The 26,182-nt window shown below is 38.6% G+C and overlaps 1 protein-coding gene across 2 annotated transcripts; it reads right to left on the bottom strand.

Moving 5' to 3' along the window:
* Nucleotides 1-368: 368 nt before the first annotated feature.
* Nucleotides 369-26,068, bottom strand: ZBTB1 (zinc finger and BTB domain containing 1). 2 transcript variants are annotated; one of them, XM_049898219.1, is made up of 3 exons: nucleotides 25,834-26,068; nucleotides 9,190-11,108; nucleotides 369-1,402 (listed from the first exon to the last, which is right to left on the bottom strand). In XM_049898219.1, the coding sequence occupies exons 2-3, from the start codon at nucleotides 11,088-11,090 to the stop codon at nucleotides 1,366-1,368; spliced, it is 1,938 nt and encodes a 645-aa protein (XP_049754176.1). In that variant the 5' UTR covers nucleotides 11,091-11,108; nucleotides 25,834-26,068; the 3' UTR covers nucleotides 369-1,365. The 2 variants fall into 2 exon arrangements, with proteins under 2 accessions (XP_049754176.1, XP_049754175.1); XM_049898218.1 differs by lacking the exon at nucleotides 369-1,402 and having other exon boundaries at nucleotides 7,903-11,108.
* Nucleotides 26,069-26,182: the final 114 nt, after the last annotated feature.

The following is a 26,182-nucleotide window of genomic DNA, read 5'->3' as shown; positions in this document are numbered from 1 at the left end:
TTTTTCTCTTAAATTAGTTGAATTCATATGGATTTGAACTCTTTAGTGGATTTCTTTTTTCCCTTCTTCCCACTCTGCCCACTATCGCACTGCAATTAAATCTTTCTCTGATTTTTTAGTTCAAGTTAATCATCCTGCTTACCAGCTAGAGCTTTAAAACGACTTAAATAACTTCTGCATATACTATTATCTAGTTAGATCTCTTTGGGCAACTCCTTATTAAAACATTTAAAGAAATAGGCATAAAAATGAAATAAGCATTTCTGACAGTATACAACTTTTTCCTATTTCACAAGAAGCAAAATAATAATAATAAAGAATTGGGCTATACAGTTAACCAAAAGTAAAACTGTAAGTGTGTTTACAATAAGGAAATAATATGGTTATAAGATTCACATGGTTAAGAAATGTTAAGTGTTTTTATAGCCAGGTTAAAATCTAAACTAGCATTTCAATTCTCCATGGACAGTTTTTTTTTTTTAACGTATTAACCGTTGTTTCATTCAATAGTTGAACTTTAGCTTGAATGTTGGGAAGCGTGGAATTATCCATCAGTACTGAGGAAAAAATGGTCAAAAGAAATCCATTCTGCCTCAGAGTATGTCGGTAAGTTCAGGAAAAATAATGCGTCTTATATTCTTTTTGGTTTTCCGTCATTTGTGAAAATCTACCACTATTGAAATAATAACGACTTCTTCAAGTTAACAGGCTTAATCGGGAACTTCATTAATATTAATAACCAAGTATGTTACTGGTATATACAGTGAAAAAGGAAGAAAGGCAAATGTTACTTTATCGTAATAACTAGATTACCTTGTTAAAATACTGGTCTTAACATTTTTATTTCTGAATACTCACATCTTTTTACTTATGCTCTAAACTACAGATCTTAGGGTGTAATTTTTTAATTGATTAACTGTATTTCATACTATGTAAGTTGTAATTCTGATTATTTTAAGTTTAAAATTATTATACAGATATATAATTATCTAATATATTTACAGTAACCCTAGCAAGCCCTTTTATTTTAAAACGGACCCTGGAAGAAAATTAGCATACAAAGTTTCATTTTAGTTTAGCTGTAACCTTTAGTGTCAAATGAATTTTCTAGTTACTTTTCTTTAGCAGATTTTCCACAAATACTAGTAGAGTCACCATGAATCAGTTTTGTCACAACAAAGTGATTCCAAAGTGATCTTTACTGAGTTTTCTTGGCTCTTTGCAACTGGAACTTTTGGGGTTGATGAAGTTTGTCAGGAAGACAGAAAAGATGGTGCCACTTCAGATCTGATATTCCTGGGTCTGGATTTAAAGATATCTGTTGAAGAATGATTCTTCCCCATGTCCTCTCCAAATTCAGATCTCTCACTTCTCCAGAGCTTTAGAAGGCCCTATTTCACCACTGCCACACAGAAAAAGACAAAACTCAAGAAAAAATATTACGAATTGACTGCCCTACAAGATACAACATAGCTTTTAGCTCAGAATTTCATGGCTTTGGGCACCGGGTCACAACATCATTACTAGAACAAAGAACGGGGACAAGAGCATAGTTCCTAGGAGTTAAGTTTCTTTAATTACTTCCCCAGTGTAACTCACTGTAGCCTTCCAACATAAGATATTCTTGTCATTAATATAGTTCCTCAGCTACAGGGGCACCTTTCATTTTTATTCTTGTGTGATCTGGGCTGGAGTGAACCAGGGACATAAGTATGTAAAACAAAGAGGAGCAGGTCAGCCAGGTAGAAGAAAGTAGGGAGGAAGGACACGGTTAAGAAGTGTTTTCCTTTAAATTAAATAATTTTGCAATCTAACTTGTTAATGGCAGATCTGTGATTAAAACATAGGTCTAACCAATTTAAAAGCACACATTCTTTTTACTGAGTGCCTTCAGCTATCACACTAACACTGCTTTCTTCAAATATTATATGGTGTTGTACACTCTGCAATGAAAATAAAGTTGACACACATATACACAGGAGGAAGATGAGTCGTCTTCCTTCAAATACTGTGGTTCTTAGCTCTCCTAATCTGCCCCAGTGATACTGGGTATAATTATCATTTTTGTAGCAATATTTTGCCCTAATAATTGTTATCCTAAATTAAAAAAAAAAATTATCTTACAGTGTTTTTCCACATCAGGCAGCATAAGCATTTGAAGGAAAAGATGGCTTTGATAATATGGATCCTTAGAGTTGTATTTCTGTCGCGTAAAAATGAGCTCTGCTGATTCTGACGTGTGTAAGCACTTGGTTTAAGTCGACTTAAGACAACATAGTAATTAGTAACTTTTTAAATGAAGCTAAACTGGGGATTCACAGGCTATATGCTTAACTCTCTTCTCAAAAAGGTCAGTCCAGAATTATGCAAATTTTCTCACATAAAATTGCTCATATTCCTAACTTTGAAATAAAGTTACCTGTTTAAGTGTCTGTAATCTTTTGGCAATGGATTTTCCTGTGGTTTTTTACTTATTGCAATACTGGTTAGTACCTTCATACATTCAGTTCAGAGCCAAATACTGAACTATAATCATACCGTCTTTTTTTCGTCAGCAAATGAATAGGGTAATGAGAAATTATAATGGTTTCCTGCCCCCTAGTGACCTACAGTGGATTTTGATAGAAAGAATGAACAACTCTGCCACTACTGATTGACCTAAATGATTTGGTTTTCCTGAATAAGAGTAAAACTTAATGTAGTATTTAGAATTAGTTTCTTAATGCTAAAGTTAACTAAGCGTGTACATAAATATATTAATGGTATCAAATTGGCTGAAAATTAGCATGAATAAGCTGCGATTGTCATTTCATTAGTTTATATTTACCAGTAGTCATTCATAAATACAAACACCCTAAATCCTTGCCTTTTTTTCTCTTGCCAGTGTATAAATTTACAAGTAGCTAAACTTCAACCATTTTTAGCATGAGACTACACCCATGTCAGAAACCCTGGTGGCGTAGTGGTTAAGAATTCAGCTGCTAACTAAAAGGTTGGCAGTTTGAATCCACCAGGTGCTCCTTGGAAACCCTATGGGGCAATTCCACTCTGTCTTATAGGGTCACTATGAGTTGGAATCGACTTGATGGCAATGGGTTTGGTTTTTTTATAGCCATGTTACCAAGTAATAGAATTTGATAGAAAGCAATGAAAGTGGGCCACTTAAGTGATTATATAGCCTTTATCCACAGAATCCTCATTTTATTCTTCTATTCTGACTTTAAAAATAACATTTGGCAGGTAGTAGAGAGATTATTACACTAGTAGATTTGGCATGGTAATAATAGTAGTAGTAGCAGCACCAGTAGTAGTAGTAAAACCTATTGTGTAGGTTTTAGAAATCAGGTAATAGATGCATAAAGTTAAAATTAGATTAGATTGGGAGAGGCGTGTTGTTTCACTTAAACCATTAAATAACTATCCATTTGTAAAAACTTCTGTGCTAGCTTAGGGTGGTTATGCAGCTGTCTTTTTCTGAAATTATCTATTTTATGAGTAAGATTGTCTATAAATGTATACTAGAAATCCACAGATGTTTTGGTAAATTGAATTAAAAATGACCAGAAAAACTAACTTTTATTTTTAGCAAACTTAGATTTGCTCTATAAATCTTCATCAGGTCAATCACAATACGGTAATTAGGATTGCTTTAGCTAAAGAAATCATGAATTTCTTCTTACATCATCTATTAAGGCAAAATGAGGAACTAGTTATTCTAGGGTCCTGTGTTTTGTTGGGAATATTTATTTTCAAATGATTTGAGTTGTTCATCAATTTCATAACCATGTAAGGAAATGGTGAATGGTGGCAGAAATTAAGGGCATAAGGAGCAGGTACAGGGAAAACAGAGAGGGAAAAGTTAGAGGTGGAAATATGGAAGTTGAATTCAAATGAATTTTTAATTAAGGACCTACTACAGGCCCAGAAAAATGTCTGATGATACCACTAAATGGCTTAAATTTAAACAAAGGAAAATGAAAACATATACCAGCATTTAATATTTATTTCTAAAATATCATTCTGAGTGATCCATTTAAATACTTTTGTTTTTCACTCATAAATTTTCACATTATTCAGCATGTTCATTGGATACCCATTATGAGCAGGCACCTTACCAGGCACAGATGATGAACAGGAGCACACAGTCTCATAGGAGCTCTACCACATGTGTTCCTAGGCTAAAAAGGCCCTTCTTTGTACTTCTTGGTTGATGGAGCAGAGAAATGGAGACATCAGATTGCTCTACTTTTTAGTTGCTATGTGATCTTAGGGAAGATATTCAATCTCTCTGAACCTCAGTCCCCCAACTGGAAAATTAGTATACTTACCTCATAAGGCTGTGAGGATTAATTAAATTACATATGTAAGCACTTATTAGCAGAGTTTAACCAAGAACCAAACCACACCAGTTGCCGTAGAGTCGATTCTGACTCCTAGTGACCTGACAGGACAGAGTAGAACTGCCCCGAGGGTTTCCAAGGAGTGGCTGATGGATACAAACTGCCAACCTTTTGGTAGGCAGCCGAGCTCTAATAAATGAATGCTGGGGTTACTGCTGGATCATGGATGTCCACATCTAAGCTGCAGCTTCAAGTTTGTAACACCAGATATAACTCTACTTGCTTCAGTTCGCTGGCATTCAACCTATTACACCAAGTATCAAGTTATCAAGGATATGGAGGGATTCCAAAAGGATATGTCCCCTTAAAGCTTTTGCTATCCAGGGATTCTAGGAATTGTTGGTGCTAGGGTGCCTGCAAAGCACTGTCATTTTTTATCACTGAGAAGCATTTGTTACAAAGCGATGGGGGGGGGGAGGTGAGGGCAGTGAGGAACTGATCATCAAAGTAGATTAATAGCAAAAAAAAAAAAAAAAAGAAATTTTTTAATCCACAATAAAACCCAGTTAAAATGAAGAAATATACCAAATTTCTTTATTCTCACCTGTGGGCACATACACATTCAGGTTTTTTTCTTTTGGTACTGATTTAGCTTTTGACCACATGCATTATTTTGCTGGAGTTTGTGGTGTTAACAACATCAAGTTTGATGTTAATTTAAATATTACAACTGTTACGCTCTTTTTTTTCTTTTTGAATGTTCCAGATATCTATTAAACATGGAAGTTCCTTAACTAGTGATGTAGAGAAACTAATATTGTTTAAACAGGGAGAAAGTTGCTAATGACTAGCCCTCTCTTCCCACTTATTTTAAAATATAAGAGTTGGTATATTATCTCAAGTATTTCATCATATCCTTGGCATATTCATAGCAATTGTTGCATTAGGCATTCTGCAGTTCTAATCAAATTACTTTAATCTTATTTTACCCAGAATTTTCAAATGTTTGATTTTTTAAATTCAATTTTTATATCTAGTTCATATTTTGTTAACAGTGCTTAAACATGACTTTTCATGTCAGTATATTCAGTCATCAAAGCCATATCCTTTTTTTTCCCCTTTTAATTGGTGGTCTGACTGACCTAGCAAACTAGCAAACTCTGACCTTATTCTAATTCTTATAACCAGCCCCTCTGGAATCCTTATGTTCTTTCTTCTAACTTACGTCGATACTCAAACTGTTATTTCACACATTAAACATGAGCCATGTAACATTTTACTCATGTGAGTCACTTAATATTTTTAAACATGGGAACATATATTTTACCATGATTAAAAAAAAAGAGAAATTAAGACAAATTTCTGAGTCCTAATCCACTGCCACCTTGGTTGTACTTTGTTACTCTTTGAGATTCTTAGCCCTGTTTGCTAAGGACTCACAGAACATCTGAGTTGCACTGTGATTGGTGGCAAGCTTGTTAGGCACTGACTATATCCCTCCTGGATTTTTTGCTGGTCAGAAAAGGCCCTTTTAGACAGGCTGCTTGTTTGTGAGACAGAAAGAGGGACCAGCTTCCACCTGTATCTATGTAGATTTTCTTTCATTTTTAGATTTGGAACCTAAACACATAAATTATAAAGGCAGGAGAAGCAGACACTCCTATAATCTTAATTTATTGCCTTCACAGCACCAGAGGGCAAGAAGCAAGAGTTGCAGCTCTGCAGCTCCACCCCAGAGGGAGGATGGAGGTGAGTGGAAACGAGAGGGGCTGGGTGTTTTTCTTTCCCCTGATTTTAAAAGGCAAGTAGCCTTTAAATGAATACTTGGCCTTGATAAAGAAAACTGTACATTCTACTTAGAGAAGCCTGTGCTGTCCCTGTTTACTGTCCCAAAACAAAAAACCCCGCAAAGGTGTATGTCCTGTGTAACACGAAACTGGAAGAAAACATCATGGGGTGTGGCTTTGTGAAACTATACACGTCAGTTATTTAAAATTAGAGATTATATTTAAGGTTTACATATTTGCTTACTAATTGTTGCCTGTTAGAATGTGTCAAACATTAAACCCCCCTTCTTAATGGAATAGGTAATCCTATCTACAACAAGTGGTGGTATTTAGAAAGAGCCCCCATTCTTTAATGGTGGGAAGGCCACTACAACACAGATTTTGATGAGGATCAATGAAAAAAGTGATCTCAAAGAAAATTATAATCCATGAAGAATCTATATACAGTAAAACTTGTGAGAGCTAGAACTTGACCGGACTGCCTTGCTTTTCTGTCTTGCAAGTTTTCCCTCTTTGACAGGGTGCAGTCTTACCACTTTTCTATCACTCTCTATTAGTGGAAAATATTTGAGTTTTCCTTCTCTGACAGGCTTCCACCTTACACAGGTTCTAGCTTTCACAGATTTTACTGTAAATAGTTTGGAAGTTCGGTTTGATCTTCTCTTTATACTACTCTCTGATGGTCTCTGGTTTGTGACAGAACTTTTGTTCATCAGGTTCCTATCAGTAATGTTAATTGCCATCAAGTTGACTGTGACCCATGGTGATCCCACGTGTGCAGAGAACTGCTCCATAGAGTTTTCAAGGCTGAGACCTTTCAGAAGCAGATGGCCAGGCTTATCTTAAAGCACTTCTGGGTGGGCTCAGATTACCAACCTGTCAGCTAGTAGTGGAGTGCTCAACCGTTTGTGCCACCGAAGGGACTTCATCTGTAACGTATACACCATGTTTCGTTGCAAATTGCATTTCAGATTTAATTACTTGATAAACTGTTGTATCTAAGACTAAGATGAAATGCTTTTCCTGCTTCCTCTGTTAGCTATGTGGCTTTTTTAAAAAATCCCTGACTTCTCGTTTATCTTCTTGTGTATTTCCCCCTTCCTCTGCTTCTCATTATTTTGTCTGAATTTGGCACTGGCTCTTTTGGTATTCCTATCCTTATTTACCTCCACATATCTCTGAGCTCATACTGGGCTCTAATATGCCTCTTTCAACTAAATCTGGGCTAGTCGATGTCTCTCAATTTTCTTGGCAACTTGTTCTTTTATGCAAATTGTAGACAAAAATATATTTGCACATCTTTAAAAAATCTGATGTAAACCAAAAGAGCAATGGTGTTGACTCTTCACAATCACAAAATTATATTTTCAAATACAGGGGTTATTTAAAATCCCTTTCATCATGAGATGGGTATTACAATGAAAGTAATTATATTCACATTAAAAGGCATTCTATTCAATAGATGTGTTAACTGGTGGGTCAGTTTTGCCAGTGTTTTAATTCACACGTAATTCATGTAGACCCTGTGTTAGCAACAACTTAACAGTAATATACTACTTTAACTAAAAAAATGAGAAGCTGTTTCCATTTATATTCTCTGTGGTTATTTTCTATTCCTCAAATTTTGTAGTCCTTTACAGGAAAAAAAAAAAAAAGGCATGGTGATTTGCCACAACACATATTTTCCAAATCTAGAAAGTATAAAACACAAGAAATTTTTTTTTTGCACACTCTACTTTTATAGAACAACCAGATTTATAATTGATTTCTTTATTTTATTAGATTTATCAGTTTACATGGCAACTTTCTCAAATCTCAAAGTTCCAAAAGTATGTAATTTTAAAGATGAAAAATCATTTTCCTTTAGATGTCATATTCCTAGAAAGATATTAAAGTCTATTTATAAACAAGAATAATTGATAAGCTAACACACTTTAGAAATCAGAATATTTTAAATTAAAATATTTTAAATGAATACAAGATATGTCTTTTTAATTAACTATCATAGTTAAATTTAATATCACAAAACAAAATGGCTTATCCCCACTAATTTCTCAAGTAGGGTAAAGTCATTGGGTTTTACACTTAATATAAGTTTTTAAATGTGATTATTAAATAATAATATTTTATCAATTATAGGCAATATTTATTTATAGGAATTTTCTCACATCCATCAATCTTTTTAGGCCAAGTGTGGGCCCATGTCAATCTTCAAGGTTAGCTTCAGTGCACCTAACCTGCCTAGTAAACCCATTGCCAAGTAGGCCTATCAATTTAAGAATCTGAATTTAATTGATAATAAAGGGAATAAACAGTAGCCAAATCACTGTTGAACTGACAACAACAAATAAAAAAGTGAATGGGATAGTTTCAAATAACTAATTAGAAAAATTTTTTAACTTAAACAGGAACGCCCACTAATGTTGGGTTTAAAATTTCACAAAATAACCTTAAAAAAAAAAAAAAGGCACATAGAAATAGTGAAGTCATCACCTTATTGATTAAAAAAAAAAACTAAAGTTTAATAGCCATTGAAGGGGTAACAACCACTTGTAGTCTGCATTTAAAAGTAATTTTAATCATAGCTAAGACAAACTAAAAACAAAGACTTCTATTAAGAAACAAAAATGATATCAAACATTTAATAACTCCTAAAATGTAGATACTTAAGATCCTAAACAAAAATATTAAAGGAAAAGGGCCTTGAGATTTTTTTCCCCAACAATTTATATTATAAAATCAATTTCTAAATAGCTCATATCCTTTGCTTTGGTGTTTTGTCTGCTACCAACTAAACATTAGCACAGTAGAAAATCACTTATGGTCTTTTCAAATGCTTGGCATTATAATGGGATCTCATATCTTTCCTCAAATTAAATTTTGCTCCACATATTCCACATGTGTACAGATGAACATCCATGTGCTGCTCCAACTGTTCATTATTTGGGAATATCTGAAAGCAGACCTGGCATATAGTCTCACCAGCAGATAAATGAGAAATCATATGCCGTACATGGTCATGTTTTCTGAAGTTTCCTTGATCACAAATGGAACAGACATACCTGGCCATGCCTTTGTGCATATCATTGTGCAGTCGCAACTGACGTTCTCTTAAAAACTGCTTTCCACATGTCTGACAAACAAACTGTTTTTCCTTAGTATGAACAGTATAGTGTTCTCGTAAGTGACACCGCTGATAAAATCCTTTTCCGCAGAGATTACAGAAATGCTTTCGTCTGTGATCTCTCTCATTTTCTTCCATGATGGCACTCTTAAACATATCTTGGTCTAGGCAGGTAGACATATGTTCAACCACTAGATTTTCAGTTTCAAAACGCTGGCCACAATTAGGACATCGAAAGGGACAGGCAGAATGTTTAAACAACTGCTTTTTTTGGATACTGTTTATCTGGAAATGATTGTCCCTGAAATCATCCAACATTTCCACAAACATATCTCTTATTTCAGACTGCTCATCAGGATTCTCTTCCATGTCCATTTTCTCCTCAGTATTTCCTAACCCATTCATTGTCAGGTCCTGGGGTTCTCCACATCTTTGAGCATGTTCCTGAAGTTGTCTGCCCTTGACAAGTATCTGTCCACATTTGCCACACGCACAGATATTTTCAATGTGTTTGGCTAAGTAATGAGATGAAAGGTCCTCCTCGGTTATTGTGAGTCCACACAGCTCGCAGGATGCGTTTTCGGTGTCCTCCTGTACCGGACTGCTATTGTTAGGGGGTCTCATGTTTTCTAAGCCACCTCTTTCATCAGCATTTATTGACATCCGAGGTTTTAGAGTTTTCCTACCACTTTTTTTAATATTGACATCTTCTTCAACGTAATATCTATAAAATGGCTCTTCAGGTTCATCTTCTAATTCGTCATTGTCAGTGGATTCATTACAGTCTTTGTCGGTAACCTTAATAATGTTGAAGTCTTTCAATTCATCCGTAGGAATGTCTTCTGGCTCCATCTTGATAATGATTCTTTTTCTCTCAGCAGCTCTACTTTTTTCTTCACTGGCTATTTCAGATTCCACTGTGCTACCTTTTCTGCTTCCAGTGGTTGAAGCTGAATCATCAGCAGCAGCCTGGTTCGTGTCTCCTCTGTACTTGTCCGTCTGTGCAGAAAACGTTTTAGAAGAATCCTTCTCAACAAATTCAGCTTTGATGTTACTGTCTTTTCCATCTCTAATATCTACTATTCGGTGATAAGATCTTGCATTTTGGTATGAATGTCGGTTAGTACAGGTTAGCACATGCTCATCTAATAATTTTTCACAGCTAAAGCCAAATCCACAGCTATCACAGGTAAAACTCCGTCCAAAGCGCCTTGACACACGTTCTTTTGGAGTAGATAATTTGGATACAGAAGTTTTTTTACATACATCAAATAGTGGTTCAGGAAAATTACTTAATTGTAAAGACTCTTCATCAGGCTCTCTATTATGTGGTGTGTTTACTGTCGAACTTGGCTCTGCACACCACCTGTTGGCTTCACTGCCATTTCTTGTCACAGTGTCTTCATACATTCGTACCCCAAATATCATTTTGCTGTTCTGTTTGCTGGAGGCAGAAGACGAACACTTGGAACTAGAACAATCTGCATCTTGTATGTCTTCTAAGCAGTCAGGAACATTGTACAGCTGTAGGTAGTTCATTGCTACTTTAAACTGCTCAAAACTGGAGGGAGCTGTCATAATTTTCCCTAAATACATAAATTGCAAAATGAGATCAAAACACTCGGCACTAATTTTCATGTTGCTGAGATTCAGTTGTGCAGTACTATGCTGATGGTTCATGAAAAACATTCTAAAATAGGAGCTACAGGCAGCTAGAACTGCTTTGTGTGCTTGAAAGTAAATGTCATCAATCGCAATACAACAGTCACAGAGAAAACCCCATTCCCTTTGGTTGTTTAGCTGCTGAAGAACGTAGCTGCTGTGGCTTGGCTTTGCCATCTTCTATTAATTAGAGACCTATGTAAAACAAAAAATTAAAGTCAGACAAGACAGCAGAAAAGCATTTGAAAAAAAGAATTTTCATCATGATTTGTGACTTGTGTGACTTTGCTTATTACAATCACGGTATGAATAGCTTTCCACTCTAATGTAATAAAACACAGTGATAAATATCTGAATTATTTTTTAATTTGAATATGAAAATACTCAGCCATTTGTTCAGGCTTCTCATATTAATTTTATTTAAGGATTAAGAAATATAAGCAAAGGCATCAAAAGCAAAAGCTATTATTTTGGCTTTATTATAACTCTAGGAGGAAAATGCATACTAAATTTGAAAGGAAAAGTCATTACTTCAAAGGTACTTGAAAGATATGACAATAAAAGTAAATAAAAAAGCAACTTATACTGAAAGTTAATAACTAGGTTGTTATTAAAAACTTCTTAAAACCCCAAAACCAAACCCGTTGCCATCATGTTGATTCTGACTCAGAGTGACCCTAAAGGACAGAGTAGAACTGCCCCAGAGGGTCTCCAAAGAGCACCTGGTGGATTCGAACTGCAGACCTTTTGGTTAGCAGCCATAGCTCTTAACCACTACACCATCAGGGTTTCTAAACTTAGATGGGAATTATTGCTCATTTTTAAAGTGTGATGAGAGTATTTTGTGTTTTTTAAAAAAAGAGCCTTTATCTTTTAGATAGTATCTTTTAGATACTGAAGTATTTATAGATAGAATTATATATCTGAGATTTGCTTCTAAATAATTCAATGGGGTGAGTGTAGGGAGGTGTTGGAGGGAGTTTTAAAGACAAGATTGGTCATGTGTTGATAGTTATTGAAGCTGGAGACAGGTTATAAGTCTATTCTACTTTTATGTTTATAAATGTTCATAGAAAAAATTCCATTTAAAGATCTTTATTAGATTATATGGAAATATCATTAAATAAATAGGTTAGAGCAATGTTGTTCTCTTTGAAGAATTGCTGAAGTCTTAGAGAAGCAGTACTTCTATAGAGTCAGAATGTATTTCTTACATTGCTTGGCATGCCCTTTAGGGTATGTATAAGGAAGCAGTGAATATAGGCATTTATTTGGGAAGGAGGTCGTATCCTTAGGTTTGAAAGTAAAATTCTCTTCCGCTTTTTAAATCATTATAAAAGTATACAAAAATAATACATACAAAAATAATACATGCTCGTTGTAAAAAATCCAAACACAGTATACAGAATAAAAACACACCTCGAGTGGCATACTCCTTGCCAGAAGTAACACCTCTCAACACTCAGGATTATATATCTTCAGATCTGCTTATATGCAAACATACATATATTCAATAGCTACTGAGTATGTACTATGTGCCAGGCACATTGCTTTGCTTCTGGTGTATTTTTGTTTATTTACTTAAATGGTATTATGCGATATATACATTTCTGCAACTAGTTTTCTTCACTGAACAATACGTAGTGGACTGTATTTTTAATATTGAGAGTTTTTTGAATAACAAAGAGAGGAAAAGTCCTATTATATTACAAAGCTAAAATATGATCCTATATTAGCTTCAATTTTTAATCTGTATACATAAAGCTCAAGAATATCTCTTCTACTTAAAAACAAGTTTCTACACAATTTGACTGAACATAAAAAGAACAGTTAACAAACCGTTCAGAGAACCTATTCATTCTTCAGTCCCAAATGCCTTCAATCCCTGCAGTGGTAATTAAGAGTATCTAAGCGTACTTGCTTTTTACCTATTCCTTATAAGTCAAATTTGGACCACATACCCCTTTCGCCGTGACCTATAGACCTACCCTGCCTCGTGTCCTATTTCCCTGCCTACAGACATAGGGTTTCATAGCCTATGAAATGGGTCTGCTCCCTAACGAAATGAAGGTGGCTTATGATAAGACCTATTGCCTTTTTCAAATTGCAACCAATGCACCTTTTCTGGAAGCCAGAGTAAGCTCTTCAAGTAGATATAATATTTCAACCTCTGTAACTCAGATATCTGTACCCAAACTGTTAGAAATCATATTCAGTATCTACCTAAATACAGAAAGCAATGAATGCTCAAAGATCTTAATCAATGTGGTATTTATCATTGGTTAAGTAAACTAAGGTAAATCTACTCTGTGGAATTCACTCGTGTGACCTTTAAAAATTATATTTATGAAGACTGTAGAAGAAAACGAGAAACATTTTCAAGATGGAGAGTCAAGCAAATAAACACAGGATATAAAATTATGTCATTACTACATTAATATAAAACAACAACAAAATCTTATTCAAAGGGTGAAAAAACCTCACAAAAATGTTTACCCTCAAGCCCATTTTAAGTATGAGAAGATTTCTAGGTCTGAACCCATTTTGTAGGATTCAGAGACCTTTAATGAATAATAAATCAAAGGGAAAGAGGTACAGGGATTGCTATTAGCACAATGAAAAAAAAAAAGCTTTCTAGTAATAAGAGTTGTTCAAAAATGAAAGTCTTGTAAAGGATAATGAGCACACTGTACTGAAGCGGGGACCAGATGTTGAAGACAGTACGGTAAAAAGAGCACAGGCCTTAGATCAGACAGACCTGGTTCCAATCCGGCTTTGCCACCTTTGACAACTTATCCTCACTGACCCTCAGTTTCCTGAGCTGTTAAAGTGGAAGCAGTAATACCTCAAATAATGTATTCAAAGGGACAATAGGTAAAGTGTCTAGTGCTTGGTGTGTTATCACTGATGGAAGTAACGGTGGCAGCGGTGGCGCTGTCTACTTAAGCATCAGGAGGTAAGTTTGACTAGATAACCTTTAAATTTCCTCCCAAATATAAGAACCCACTATAAAGCCAGCAGTTTATCTGCAAAAACTTTCAGGTATTAAATAGCCCATGCTTGAAATGACAGACACAGCTTCAAAGTTCCAAGGATCCTTGTTATCTAAATGAAAAGCATTTTATGGTCATCAGTCAAAATTGATACCTAGAAGACTAATAGGCACATCTGTAGCAGGTGACGATTCAATTCAATTAATGAAAATACATATTATATTGTGTTAAACATAACAAACTGCTGAAGAAAAAAAAAAGCACTTTAATGCAACTAATATTTATTGAGCACCTTGGTGTTTCAGCTGCTCTATAAAGTACTGAGAATCAGCAACAGCACAGGTATTCTGAAATCTCAAGGATACATCACTGAAGAGGATTTTGACCTTTTTTTCTAATTAGTGTTTTTTCTCAACATGTACTGAGAAATTTCCCACTCTATAGAAGAGGGCATGGTGCTGTAGTGGAGAGGGCAAGAACTCTGGGTCAGACAGACCTGTATATGAATCCTACTGCCTCTATATGTCTTTGGGGGCCCTATCTATATTTCTATCCTCCTTTTATAGAGCCAGAAGCTGAACAAGTGCTGTGTCTAATTAATGCTATCACTACAGTTTTTAGAATTGTAGTTTCATCAAAGGTTTTTCCCCCTTTGCCGTCTAGTCAATTCCCACTCATAGCAACCCTATAGGGCAGAGTAGAGCTACCCCACTGCATTTCCAAGGAGCGGCTGGTGGATTTGAACTGCTGACCTCCTGGCCAGCAGCCACAGCCCTTAACCACTGGCACCACCAGGGCTCATCAAAGTTATTATGCAAATATCCAAATTTAGAGTAAAACTGATTTTAGGTAGAGTAACCTTCAACAGCAGTCATTCACTCATTAGTAACAGCAACTCTGTTCTCTTTACACCTCGTTCAGAAGGGCTTTAAGAAGGCTAAACACCAAATAAAAAAAAAAAAAAAGAGGGGGGGAGGGGTATCTAAATTCCTGTGACACTCTACCTGGCAATCTCTTGGTAACTTTTGCGTTAATTTTTCAAAAAATAATTCACTTTTATTAACAAAACAAGAATTTCACTGCTTTTCAATTTTTCTGTTGACATCCTTAATAATGCTACGAAAAAAATTACTGTCCTTTATGTTATAGAAAAGAGTCTAAATAAAAGCATTGTTTATATTTTAGCTGTTCCTGTTTATATGACTGAAATCTGTGATTGCTTTTGTGGGTGTGACTAGCTGCACCACTGGTAGAACAAGATTGTTACAGCAAGAAGTCAAGACCTGGGGCTGAGGGCAGAAACTTCAAATATGTATCTCCTAAGGACCTAATGCCTTTTGGATAAGGACAACAGGCTATGTATCCCCAAGGGCTCCCCTAAGGCTGGAAGGAGAGATGCCCAGTGTGCAGTTCTCCAGGAAGGATAAGGAGACAGGTGATCCAAAAAATTTTACACTGAATTTTTCAAATTTTAGTTTGAAAAAGTTCATCAGCTTGTCTAAAAGTCAAAAACAGCCACGGAGCACTTACACACGTTACGTAATTTAGATATTCATAGACTACAGAGGTTAGAAAAACCTCAGAGATGTAACCTAGTATCAACATACTTATTTCACAGAAGGCAAAGACCTAGCACTGTTAAACAATCTATCAAATGTACCGTTAACTAGTAAAGTCTAAACCAAAAAACCAAACCCATTGCCTTGGAATTGATTTCAACTCATTGAGACCCTATTAAAGGGCAGAGTAGAACTAGCCCATCAGGTTTCCAAGGAACGGCTGGTGGATTCGACTGCTGACCTTTTGGTTAGCAGCCGTAGCTCTTAACCACTGTTCCACCAGGGCTCCACAGTGGAGTCAGTACTACAGAAAAAGGACTCCTGACCCCCAGACAGCTACTAACTACTATGTACAGTAATTCCTTGGTACCATACAGTGTGGCCTTCTGCAAAGAACACTCAACAAGAACTGAGCACAAGAACTCAGTACAGGGTTTACTGGCGAAGTGCCCTTGTACAAGTGACCCATCTGAGCTCTTTATCTGCAAAATGAGGCCAACTGTAGTCCATCTCACAGCCTTACTCTAAAAAACAAATAAAATAGGAATTGTAAAATTTCAAAGCTATAAAACTTTGTAGGATTTTTATTTAAAAATTCACTGATCTATAACGCTTCTGTTAGGCTTGGCCTTCCTTCTCTTGGACCCCCGGATTAGTTTTTGGCCTATGTTATTTCTTTTCTTCTATAAGATCAATGTGGTTTTATCTGTACAGGTACATCTAGTCTTATTGAGTAAATGTATCCCCTGAGTTATACTGTGTAAGCTATTTCAGTAAATTTCTCACTAACATAGTAAAATTCCAAAAATACTTTCCCTGCATTACTAAATGTCTTTAATTGAAAATGAAGTTTCTTAAGTTTTGCTGGAAGTTTCTTCTGCCCTGTAAAAAATCCATTGCTGTTGAGTTGATTCCAACTCATAGCAACCCTATAGGACAGAGTATAACTGGCCCATAGGGTTTACAGAAATGGACTGCCACATCTTTCTCCCACGGAGCAGCTGATGGGTTCGAACCGCTGACCTTTTTGGTTAGCGGCCAAGTGTTTAACCACTGCACCACCAACCTTGGTCAAATGATAATTTAAAGTTCTATATACAAGCATGGAAACCCTAGTGGCACAGTGGTTAAGAGTTCAGCTGCTAACCAGAAGATCAGCAGTTCGAATCCACCAGACGCTCCCTGGAAACCCTATGGGGCAGTTCTACTCTGTCCTGTGGGGTCGCTATGAGTTGGAATCCACTCAATGGCACCAGGTTATATATAGGCATAAAGTGAAATGTAAAATGGAAGAAGTAATAAAGTGACTCCTTTTGGAAGGCAAATTATCAAATTTGTGTTACCAACGAGTACCTGAAGATGGTTTGCACAGCCTTAGTAGAGGTCTGGAGCAAAACCTAGCAACACTCTCAACCAGCACCCCAGAATCCCAACTACTTAAAATTACTTCTGGGTTTCAAAGGAGATTTAAGTACATACATTCATCTCCTCTTACCTATTTCTATGTCTTGCTTTATGTGATTGATTGTATGTATATGGATTTAATTGGAGGATTATAAACTATCTTTTAAGAAAACCTTGAAATGAAATGGAAGGATTCTCTCATGTTTATCGGTCACAATATCAGAATGTACTGAATACCTACTAACATTGCCTAAAGCTTTGGGATGCAGGGTGGAGGAGAATGGTGTACAACTGAGCTAATTATACTTGAGGGATTAAGTTTTAAACCAAGAAACAATTTGAGAACAACTAAGTACTAAACTATAATAATAATAAAAAAAAACTATACGGGATATAAATTCAGCCAGAGTTTAGAAAGTGGAAAGCATGAGTTCTACCAGAACAGTAGGCTTCAAGGAGGATGTAGGATTTGAGCAAAGCCTTGACGGATGAGTAAGATAAAATGGAAAGCAGGGGAAAAGGCATTTCAGTATGTGTATGTAAATAACCGGGGAGGTGTACACGACAGCATAAACAAAGGCTCGGAAATATAATGGAAAGGGAGAGTAGATATGCCTTACTGGACTGGTGAATGAAAGTCAAGAAGATAGGGTGATGGTGTAATTAGGTGCTCTGTCCAGTCAGTTCCGACTCGTAGGGACCCTACAGGACGAGCAGAAATGCCCCATAGGGTTTCCAGTGAGCAGCTGGTGGGTTTGAATTGCTGACCTTTTGGTTAGTAGCCGAGCTCTTAACCACTGTGCCACTAGGGCTCCAAACCAAACCAGTCGCTGTGGAGTCGACTAGTAGAACTGCCCCACAGGGTTTCCAAGGAGCAGCTGGTGGATTCCAACTGCAAAGCTTTTGGTTACCAGCCGTAGCTCTCAACCACTGCGCCACCAGACTGGTGGATCAAAGTCAAGAAGTTAGGATAAAATATGTATACATATGCATATAAAAAATATATATTTTTGTTGTTAGTTATAGTCAATTCCAACTCATGGCGACCCCATGTGTGCAGAGTAATACCTCCATAGGGTTTTCAAGGCTGTGACCTTTCAGAAGCAGATTGCCAGGCCTGTCTTCCCAAGTGCCTCTGGGTGGGTTCAAACTGCCAAACTTTCAGCTAGTAGTCGAATGCTTAGCTTAACTATATGCGCCACACAGTGACTCCTATATATTATATATACACACATATATACACATGTGGAAACCCTGGTGGCGTAGTGGTTAAGTGCTATGGCTGCTAACTAAAGGGTCGGCAGTTCGAATCTGCCAGGCGCTCCCTGGAAGCTCTATGGGGCTGTTCTACTCTGTCCTATAGGGTCGCTATGAGTTGGAATCAACTCGACGGCACTGGGTTTGGTTTTTTTTGGTGTTGGTATATATACACATATGTATGCATGTATGTATCTCATTTAAACCTCACAAACCCTACAAAGCAGGTAGCTATAAGACCCATTTTACAGATAAGAAAACGGGGGCACACAGTGTTATGTAACCTTCCCAAGGCCACAAAGAGAGGATTTGATGAGATTAGAACACAATTCATCTGACTTTCGAGCCCAAGATCATGGCCTTAAAATTTTTGCCATTTCAGCAAACCTCTTCCCTAGAATACTACTTTCCAGAGTACATATACAGTCTAACCTCTAAATCTGATTAAATTCCTTAGGTTTTCTCCTTAAGGCTTTCAGGAAGAACCAGTTGCAGAGGTTCCTAAAGATAAAATGTTTTACTTCAAGGCACTTAAATGACAGACACAGCAAGTTTAGAAAACTGTATTCACTATTTACACCAGGCATTCTGGCTGATTATTAGACTCCAGATTCAGTACTAAGTACCGGAAGTTCTGAAATTGTAAATGGGTTTATGTCCCAAAATTTTATTTTTTAGTTATTTGGAACTTGAAACACATATTTCTATAGAAACAATGCTATGGTGACTCGGTTTCATGTTCACACCCTAAAATCTTTTAAAAACCATATATGTAGCACTAACAGTGCTGGAGCATTTCTTGTATCGTTTGCACAGAGATCCAGGGAGGCAGTATGGTGCAACAACACCTGCTACACTGAGCTCTTGACGACAGGGATGAGGCTGAATGGCCTTTGTGTTCTTAGCCTACTCTTCCCATATAACCCGTTGCCGTCAAGTCGATTCGGACTCATAGTGACTCTGTGGGACAAAGGAGAACTGCTTCATAGAGCTTCCAAGGAGCAGCCGGTGGATTCCAACTGCTGACCTTTTGATTAGCAGTCTGGGCTTTTAACCACTGTGATACCAAAAAAATCAAACCAAACCCACTGCCGTGGAGTCGATTCCAACTCATAGCGACCCTGTAAGACAGAGTAGAACTGCCCCATAGAGTTTCCAAGGGGCCCTGGTGGATTCAAACTGCCAACCTTTTGGTTAGCAAATACTACATCACCAGGGCTTCCTAACCACTGCGATAGCGGGTACTTAATGCATGCTTGTTAAATAAATGAATTGAAAAAAGAGTCTGGGAAGCAGACACCTCCAGATTTAAATCCCAGCTCTACCACTTATTTAGCTGTGAGGAAACTTCTTTAGCTTCTTCTTTTCTCCCCTGTAAAATATGGATGATCATAGTCCTCACAGGACTCTTGTATAAATTAGAGATGACAAACGTTTGTCTTTTTTTTTTGTGGTAAAATTATCTGCCGACTCAACAATGTTTACATGTATTACATTCACCATGTTGTTCTTTGCCGTTTCAATCCATGAATAACGTAATTTTTTCTTAACTATTACTGCCATCATTATGAGCATAGTTTACACCTGTTGCCATTGAGTCTATTCCAACTCAGTGGCCCTACAGGACCCCTACGGTTTCCAAGGAGCACCTGGTGGATTTGCACTGCCAACTTTTTGGCTAACAGCTGTAGTTCTTTACCACTACGCCATCAGGGTTTCCAGCATAGTTTATAGAATTTTACAAAATGATCAGTTTCAACACCCTTTTGCTCCAGGCCAGTCACACTGGATAGCTGAGGTTGCCAACCAAATAATTTCTGAGTAAGTGAGGTATTTCTGTAGTTCTGCTGCATTGTAAATCTAGGAAATGAATTTATTCACACAGGAAGCAGACGGAACATAGCTGCTTCTGGAATATTCTTCCCTCCCTCCAGATGTAGAAGAGGAAAGGTCTTTAATCCAAGGAGTCTCTTCATTTTGACCTGTTGAACCTAAAAAGGCAACACAGCATCTTTTGACCACCAGAGGGCACTGTGTAAAAAGTAGCCTCCTCTCAGCAGAAAGCCCGCTTCACCAGGAAGTCTTTTTTTTTTGCACCTGGCACTTGTATTTTTAGGGCTCATGTTATGGGATTGTATCTATTGCAAAGCACTTACTTGGACTCAGACTTTGTCTGGAACCCACCAGATACCGCTCCTCTCCCTGTATTCCCTGTTTCAGCTGGCACCGCTATGCCCCAATCACCTAGGCTACTTGGGAGTCACCTAGAACTTCTGCCTCAGAATCAACTACCTATTAAGTCTTACCAATTTTACCAGCTAAATATTTCCCAAACCTGACCCTCTATTCCATCCCTAGCTCCTCTGCCCTCATGAAGGCCTCTACCATCCTCCTTGGGTTATTACAACAGGCTCCTAACTTGTCCCTCAAACCCATCATTCACTCAGATGATTCAAAAATAACAAAAATCAGACCATGTCATTCCCCTGCTTAGACCCTTCAATGGTCCTTCCACATACCCTTAGGCTAAAGTACAAACTGCTTAGCATGGCATACCCACTCAGCTAGTCTCATATTTGGCTACTTCCTGCTTCACATTTCAAGCTCAAACAACACTGCTTGCCCCCCTCCCATACTTCACGGATTTCATACCTCCATTTTTACCTATGCTGATTGAGTCTTCTGAGCCTCCCATACATTGTTTCATCATCAGTTTATCACCTCCTCCTGAAAGCCTTCTCTATCACTTCCCTCTCCCGCTATTTTAGGTTTTGATATTACCCTGTGTATTACCCCCCCCCCCCTTTTTGGTTGCACCTATTACACTATATTTTAATCATCAGAACAGCAACATAAAGTAGGGATTAAAGCATAGACCACCTGGGTTCAGATTCTGGCTCTGTGTGTGAATTTGGGCACGCTGCTTAACCAACTTGTGCCTCAATTTACTCATCTGAGAATGGTAATCCTTCCTAGCTTTTAGAGTTATTGTGAGGCAGCGTCTGCCACGGGTTAAGTGCTAAGTAAGAATCGGCTACTACAATTATCTATGTGTTGGTCTCCCCTACTTGATACTGAGCAACTAGAAGGCAAGGACTTGGCTTATGCATTTCACTGAAACATATGCATTCAAAAAATGTTGCTGAATAACTGGTAAGGCAGCTTTCTCTATGACAGGAGGCATTACCTAGTGTCCTTCTCCCAGCAGGTTCCACACATTTTAATTTTTGCTTCCAATTTTGTGGCTCCAGTGTTTTTTCATTTAATTCTAACCAAAATCTCAAATACTTCACACTCTTATCTAATTAAAATTCAGTGAAATGAAACAAATAAAGAGTATCATGAAAAGTGTTCATTCTAAAACCTTTAACTCCATACGTAGTAAGCCTTAAGTCTATTTAATAGTGGCTTCCACCATATCCCCAAATACCTAACACAGCAAAAGCGTTCACACAAGCTGTTCCCTTTGTTTAGAATCATTTTGATGCCCGGCTCACTCCCTTCAGGAAGTTCTTTGTAATCCCCAAGGTGAGGCAGCTGCCACTCTTCTGTGCCTCCCGAACAGCTAATACATACAGTTACAGGGTGACATATAATTTCTCATTCAAACTGGGATGCTCTATCCCCTGCCTTATTGTAAGCTCCTTGAGATCAGAGCACTGTCTCAGTTACCCCTGTATCTGCTGAGCCTGTGACAGCTGCCTGACATTTAGTTGGTATTTGATCAGTTTTTCAGTGAATAAATGTTGCAGTAGCTAAGTTTTCTTTGGCTTACCAATTTTTTTTGCATTATTTCAGTCATGGTAACTTTTATATTTAAGAAAAAACATTGCCATCGTATCAATTCCAATTCATAGTGACCCTATAGCACAGAGTAGAACTGCCCCATAGGGTTTCCAAGGAACGGCTGGAGGATTCGAACTGCTGACCTTTTGGTTAGCAACCACAGCTCTTAACCACTGTGCCACCAGGGCTCCAAACTTTTATATAGTGGTCAAAAATTTACAAAGCATTTTCACATACATTATATACCAAATTCTCACAATCACCCTGTCTGGCATTTTTATTACCCTCATTTTCTGAACAAGGAAACAAAGATTGGGAAGTTGATTTGACCAAAACTTCTCATCTTGTAAGTAGAAGCTGGGACTCAAGCTGACTCTTCTGATGCAACACCCTTTCGTTTTTGTAAACCAAGGAACACTCTTTCTGGGCATGACTATTAACTGAAATGTCTCTTTGGAACATTCTAAGCCTCCCAGAACCACCCTTCTTCATGAATCTAAAAGCTCTCATCATTCTCATACTGTCCCACCAGGCAGGCAGAATGCCTGGCCCCTTCCCCATCTGCTACCAGTGCCCACCCACAGCACGCCATCCCTAACATTACTGATTTAAAGCAGAGATAGAACTTTTTCTCTAAGACATGTTACATGCATCTCACATACACAACTACTAGAAAGTCTGATTGGTGATTTAATTCCTTAATTTTCAAGTTTTATTTTGATAAACATTTTTAAATTCAAAGACAGAGTATTGTAAAAAAACACCCATGTCCCCACAATTTGAACTAACCAATGTTGTGATTAAATTTCTATGTACTCTTTTGAGGCTTTGTTCGCAGAACACCAACTTCTTCAAAATTCATTCTTCTTGAATACACCACTTAAGGAATAAGTGCTTCTGCAGTTTGGGGATCTCTAGTAGTTAATATACGAATGACTATACATACATAAATACAAGTATACTTAGAAGTCTATCTTAAATATGTACCAAGACGCCAATTATGAGTGGCATTCAGGGCTGAGTCCCTGCCACCCCCCTTTCCAGTATCAGCCCCTTTCATACCACATCTGAAGACAGCACAGTCATTAACCCTCTTCTTTCCTCTAAGTTCCTTTGATCTATGTTTGGCAGGCTACGTTTGGACACTGAACAAGAGAAGCCCCCATCCCATACTGGCACAGGGATATCTTGGCAGTAGTCTTCATGCAAGTATACCTACCCCTTCCCTATTATAAACTAAGAAACTCTCTAGAAATGTGAGGGTTTTGTTTTGCTTTAATGGGTTTATCAATCCATCAGAGCCTGGACAGCAACGATAACATTAAAAAAGTGTGAGAACTAGCCCACCAAGGTAATACAGTAAGTACTTTACAAGGACAAGCCTAAAATAGCAACCTTGTTATATTTAAACTCTCAAGTCTGTTTCTTAATCCCAGAACTTTAAATCAGCCCAATGCAAAACACTCCCTTTTCCCCTACCTGGCAATTTTCACCAAGCTAAGTAGTGAACAGAGAACTAGGAGCCCGTGAATCACCACAGGCCATCCCTAGACAGGGGAGGCACACACAGCAGGACAGCTATGCTCAAGTGTGGCATTCTCTCATTTTAAATAAGGAACTGACTTAACGGTGATTATCTCTGTGGAGTAGAAGTCAGAATGACTTTTGTTTTTGTATATTTTATATATTTCAGTATAGGCTGAATTTTTACAAAGAGCATGTATTTTATAATAGTAAATTTTCATTCTGCGAAAAAAAAATATGAGTAACTTTCAATTTGCCTCACATATGCGTGTAAGAACAAGTAACAACATGGTAAGAGACAGTACAAAAGAAAATCTCAGGAGAAAACAGATCCTACAGAGACCAAAGTGACCTCTCAAACAGGTGTTTCTCAAATATACCCTAACTTTTTTTGGAAGACAACACATTGCAGCTTAAAAAGAAATAATAATAATAATATAAAAATATACACAGAAATTTTTCTGCACTTCTATCCCAATGATTTCCTCTCCTTTGGGCCAGAAGGTTAATGCAGACAGGATTAGTACTTTTCCTTGCTGGAGGGGAGGCCTGAGAGCAGGCACTTTTCTCCTGCACATGAGAACGGGAGATGGTGCTGCAAGGAACACAGAAGACATTCTTAAAAAGGTCCATGAACTCTATCTTTCCCAGAGCCTGGCAAAAGAGGAGAATTAGGAAACAGCACAAAAATTTAATAGTGCTAATGAAAGTGAAATCAAAACCCAAGGTCAAGAGCAAGTGGTTGAGACTGAGCTCATGCCTTGCTAAGGTCCTGGTTAAACATGGTTTCTCCTTTCCCTGATAATAGCCCACAAGGGTCCCATCAAAAAAGCAGACCATCATATTAGGCGTGAGACTGATAGGCATCATCAGGAAAGACTGCCCAACCTGAGTTATTCTACACTGAGAAACCCTGCTTCCAAAATAAGTATGTTAACTAAAGGCTTGCTGCATACTGCATAACAATATGGTAAGAGACACTAACTTTTGGGAAAGTATTTCACCTTCACTATGCTTGTTTCCTCTGCTTTGCTTTTTTTAAGAATAGCCCCCACATAGCTACCAAAGCCATTCAGTTATTATTGAAACTATTAGATGTCAGCACGTGATTAAAAAAAGGGCTGAGGTTCTGAGCAAATGATGACCAGTGTCATGCAAGCTTCTTCTTTTTGTGTCCCAACTCTCTCCAGCTCTCCAGATCATATCCATTTACAATGACTAAATGTCTGTTTCCAAAGATTGTGATTGCTTTGAAGTTATTGTGAGAAAGACATCCTTTACTGAATCTGCTCCAGAGTGAGTTAAACTTCAGCTGAAGAAATTGATTGATTCAAAGATGCCTCAGAAATCCCTGGACCGCTCCTTGGGTTGGAGTGTCAAAGGCATAATTGTTCCTGGAACAGTTTTCCTGCACTGATACATAACCCGTTGCCGTCGAGTCGATTCCTACTCATGGAGATACACTTAGGCCAACCAAGAATATGCGTATATCTACCACGCTGCAGCTCGATTTAAAAATAATACACACATACATGTGTCCTCTACACTTATCCCCAGAAAACACTGAGGATTTTAATCAGCCTCCCCTTGATGCTCCCAATCACGAAAAAGTCATCGTAACCCTTCAGATCAAGTAGATGCGTTGCTTAGGTAAAAAGGGAGGCTGGGAGGGAGTGATAAACTCAGATCCATTTCTACATATCTTAGTGGTAACGACTCCTGACAGACATCCAACACATTTGCCGAACGCTAACAGAACTTCTAGTAAATGCCCACCATCAGATGCGAAAGCACTTTCTCCCCAGGAAACAAATCTTTTCCACTGAAAATTCCCAAACTCTAGACCTACCCACTTTTTACTGAACAAAAAGCGTGTGTGCCGACGAGAGGGGGTGGGAAAGAGCGTAGCAAGAATTTGCACGGCTCTTACGCCTCCTCCCTCGGAGCGCGCCCAAGTCTGCGGCCTCGGGCTCCGGGACACTTCCCCTCCCACCCGCCCAGGAGCCGCAGCTGTAAGTTGAGAGAAGCGGGCTCCGGGCCCGTCAATCAAACCAGGTCCTCCCGCCTCCCGTCTACACCTCCCCTCCCCCCCCCAAAAAATAAAGACAGAAAGAAAAGGAAAAGAAGGCAACTAATTTGGCAACTAGTCTTGGCGGGGGCTTCGCCTCGGACCCAGAGAGGCCGCACGCCGCGGAGTAGACGCGCCGGCGGGCGGCGGGATCGAGCAGGCGGCCTGGCAGCCGCCAGTTGCCCGGTCCTCGCAGCGCGTCCACGGCGCTCCGGCTCCCCGCACCGGTCGGCGCCCCTCCGGCCCCGCACTCCGCCAGGCCCGCGGCCCGTCGCCTTCCGGCCCGGGCCAAAGTTGCGCAAATAGCCCCACAACCGGCAAATACTCACCGGCCGCAGCAGGAACCCGGGCTGCGGAGATTTTAGGGAGTTTAAGGCAAATCGGCCGCGGGAAAGGCGGGCGGAGGCGAAGGGGCCGCGAGCTGCAGTGGCGGCGGCGCGCGACGCTCTGGCTGGGCTGCGCGGAGAGCTTCTGGCTCTGCCAGGGACTGCGCTGCAACAAAGGACTTCCGCTGCCGCACAGCCGCGCCTGCCGCACCGCACTGAGCCGGCCCCGCTTACGCGGCGACTCCGGGTCTGCCCACCAGTTCGCTGCGGCGTCCGCCAGCCTTCCCCTCCCTCTCGCCCGCCCACCCACTCCGCCGCTGGCTGCTAGGGGCACCCGCGGTCGCCTGTTTGT

This window comes from Elephas maximus, chromosome 10 (genome assembly GCF_024166365.1).
Source record: "Elephas maximus indicus isolate mEleMax1 chromosome 10, mEleMax1 primary haplotype, whole genome shotgun sequence".
Classification (NCBI taxonomy): domain Eukaryota; kingdom Metazoa; phylum Chordata; class Mammalia; order Proboscidea; family Elephantidae; genus Elephas; species Elephas maximus.
The sequence above is the reverse complement of the archived record's forward strand: the minus strand, read 5'-3'. Positions and strand labels throughout refer to the sequence as shown.

Bases quoted from the DNA above. Each gene is read 5' to 3' on its own strand.
- ZBTB1 (XM_049898218.1), bottom strand. From the start codon at position 11,090: ATGGCAAAGCCAAGCCACAGCAGCTACGTTCTTCAGCAGCTAAACAAC.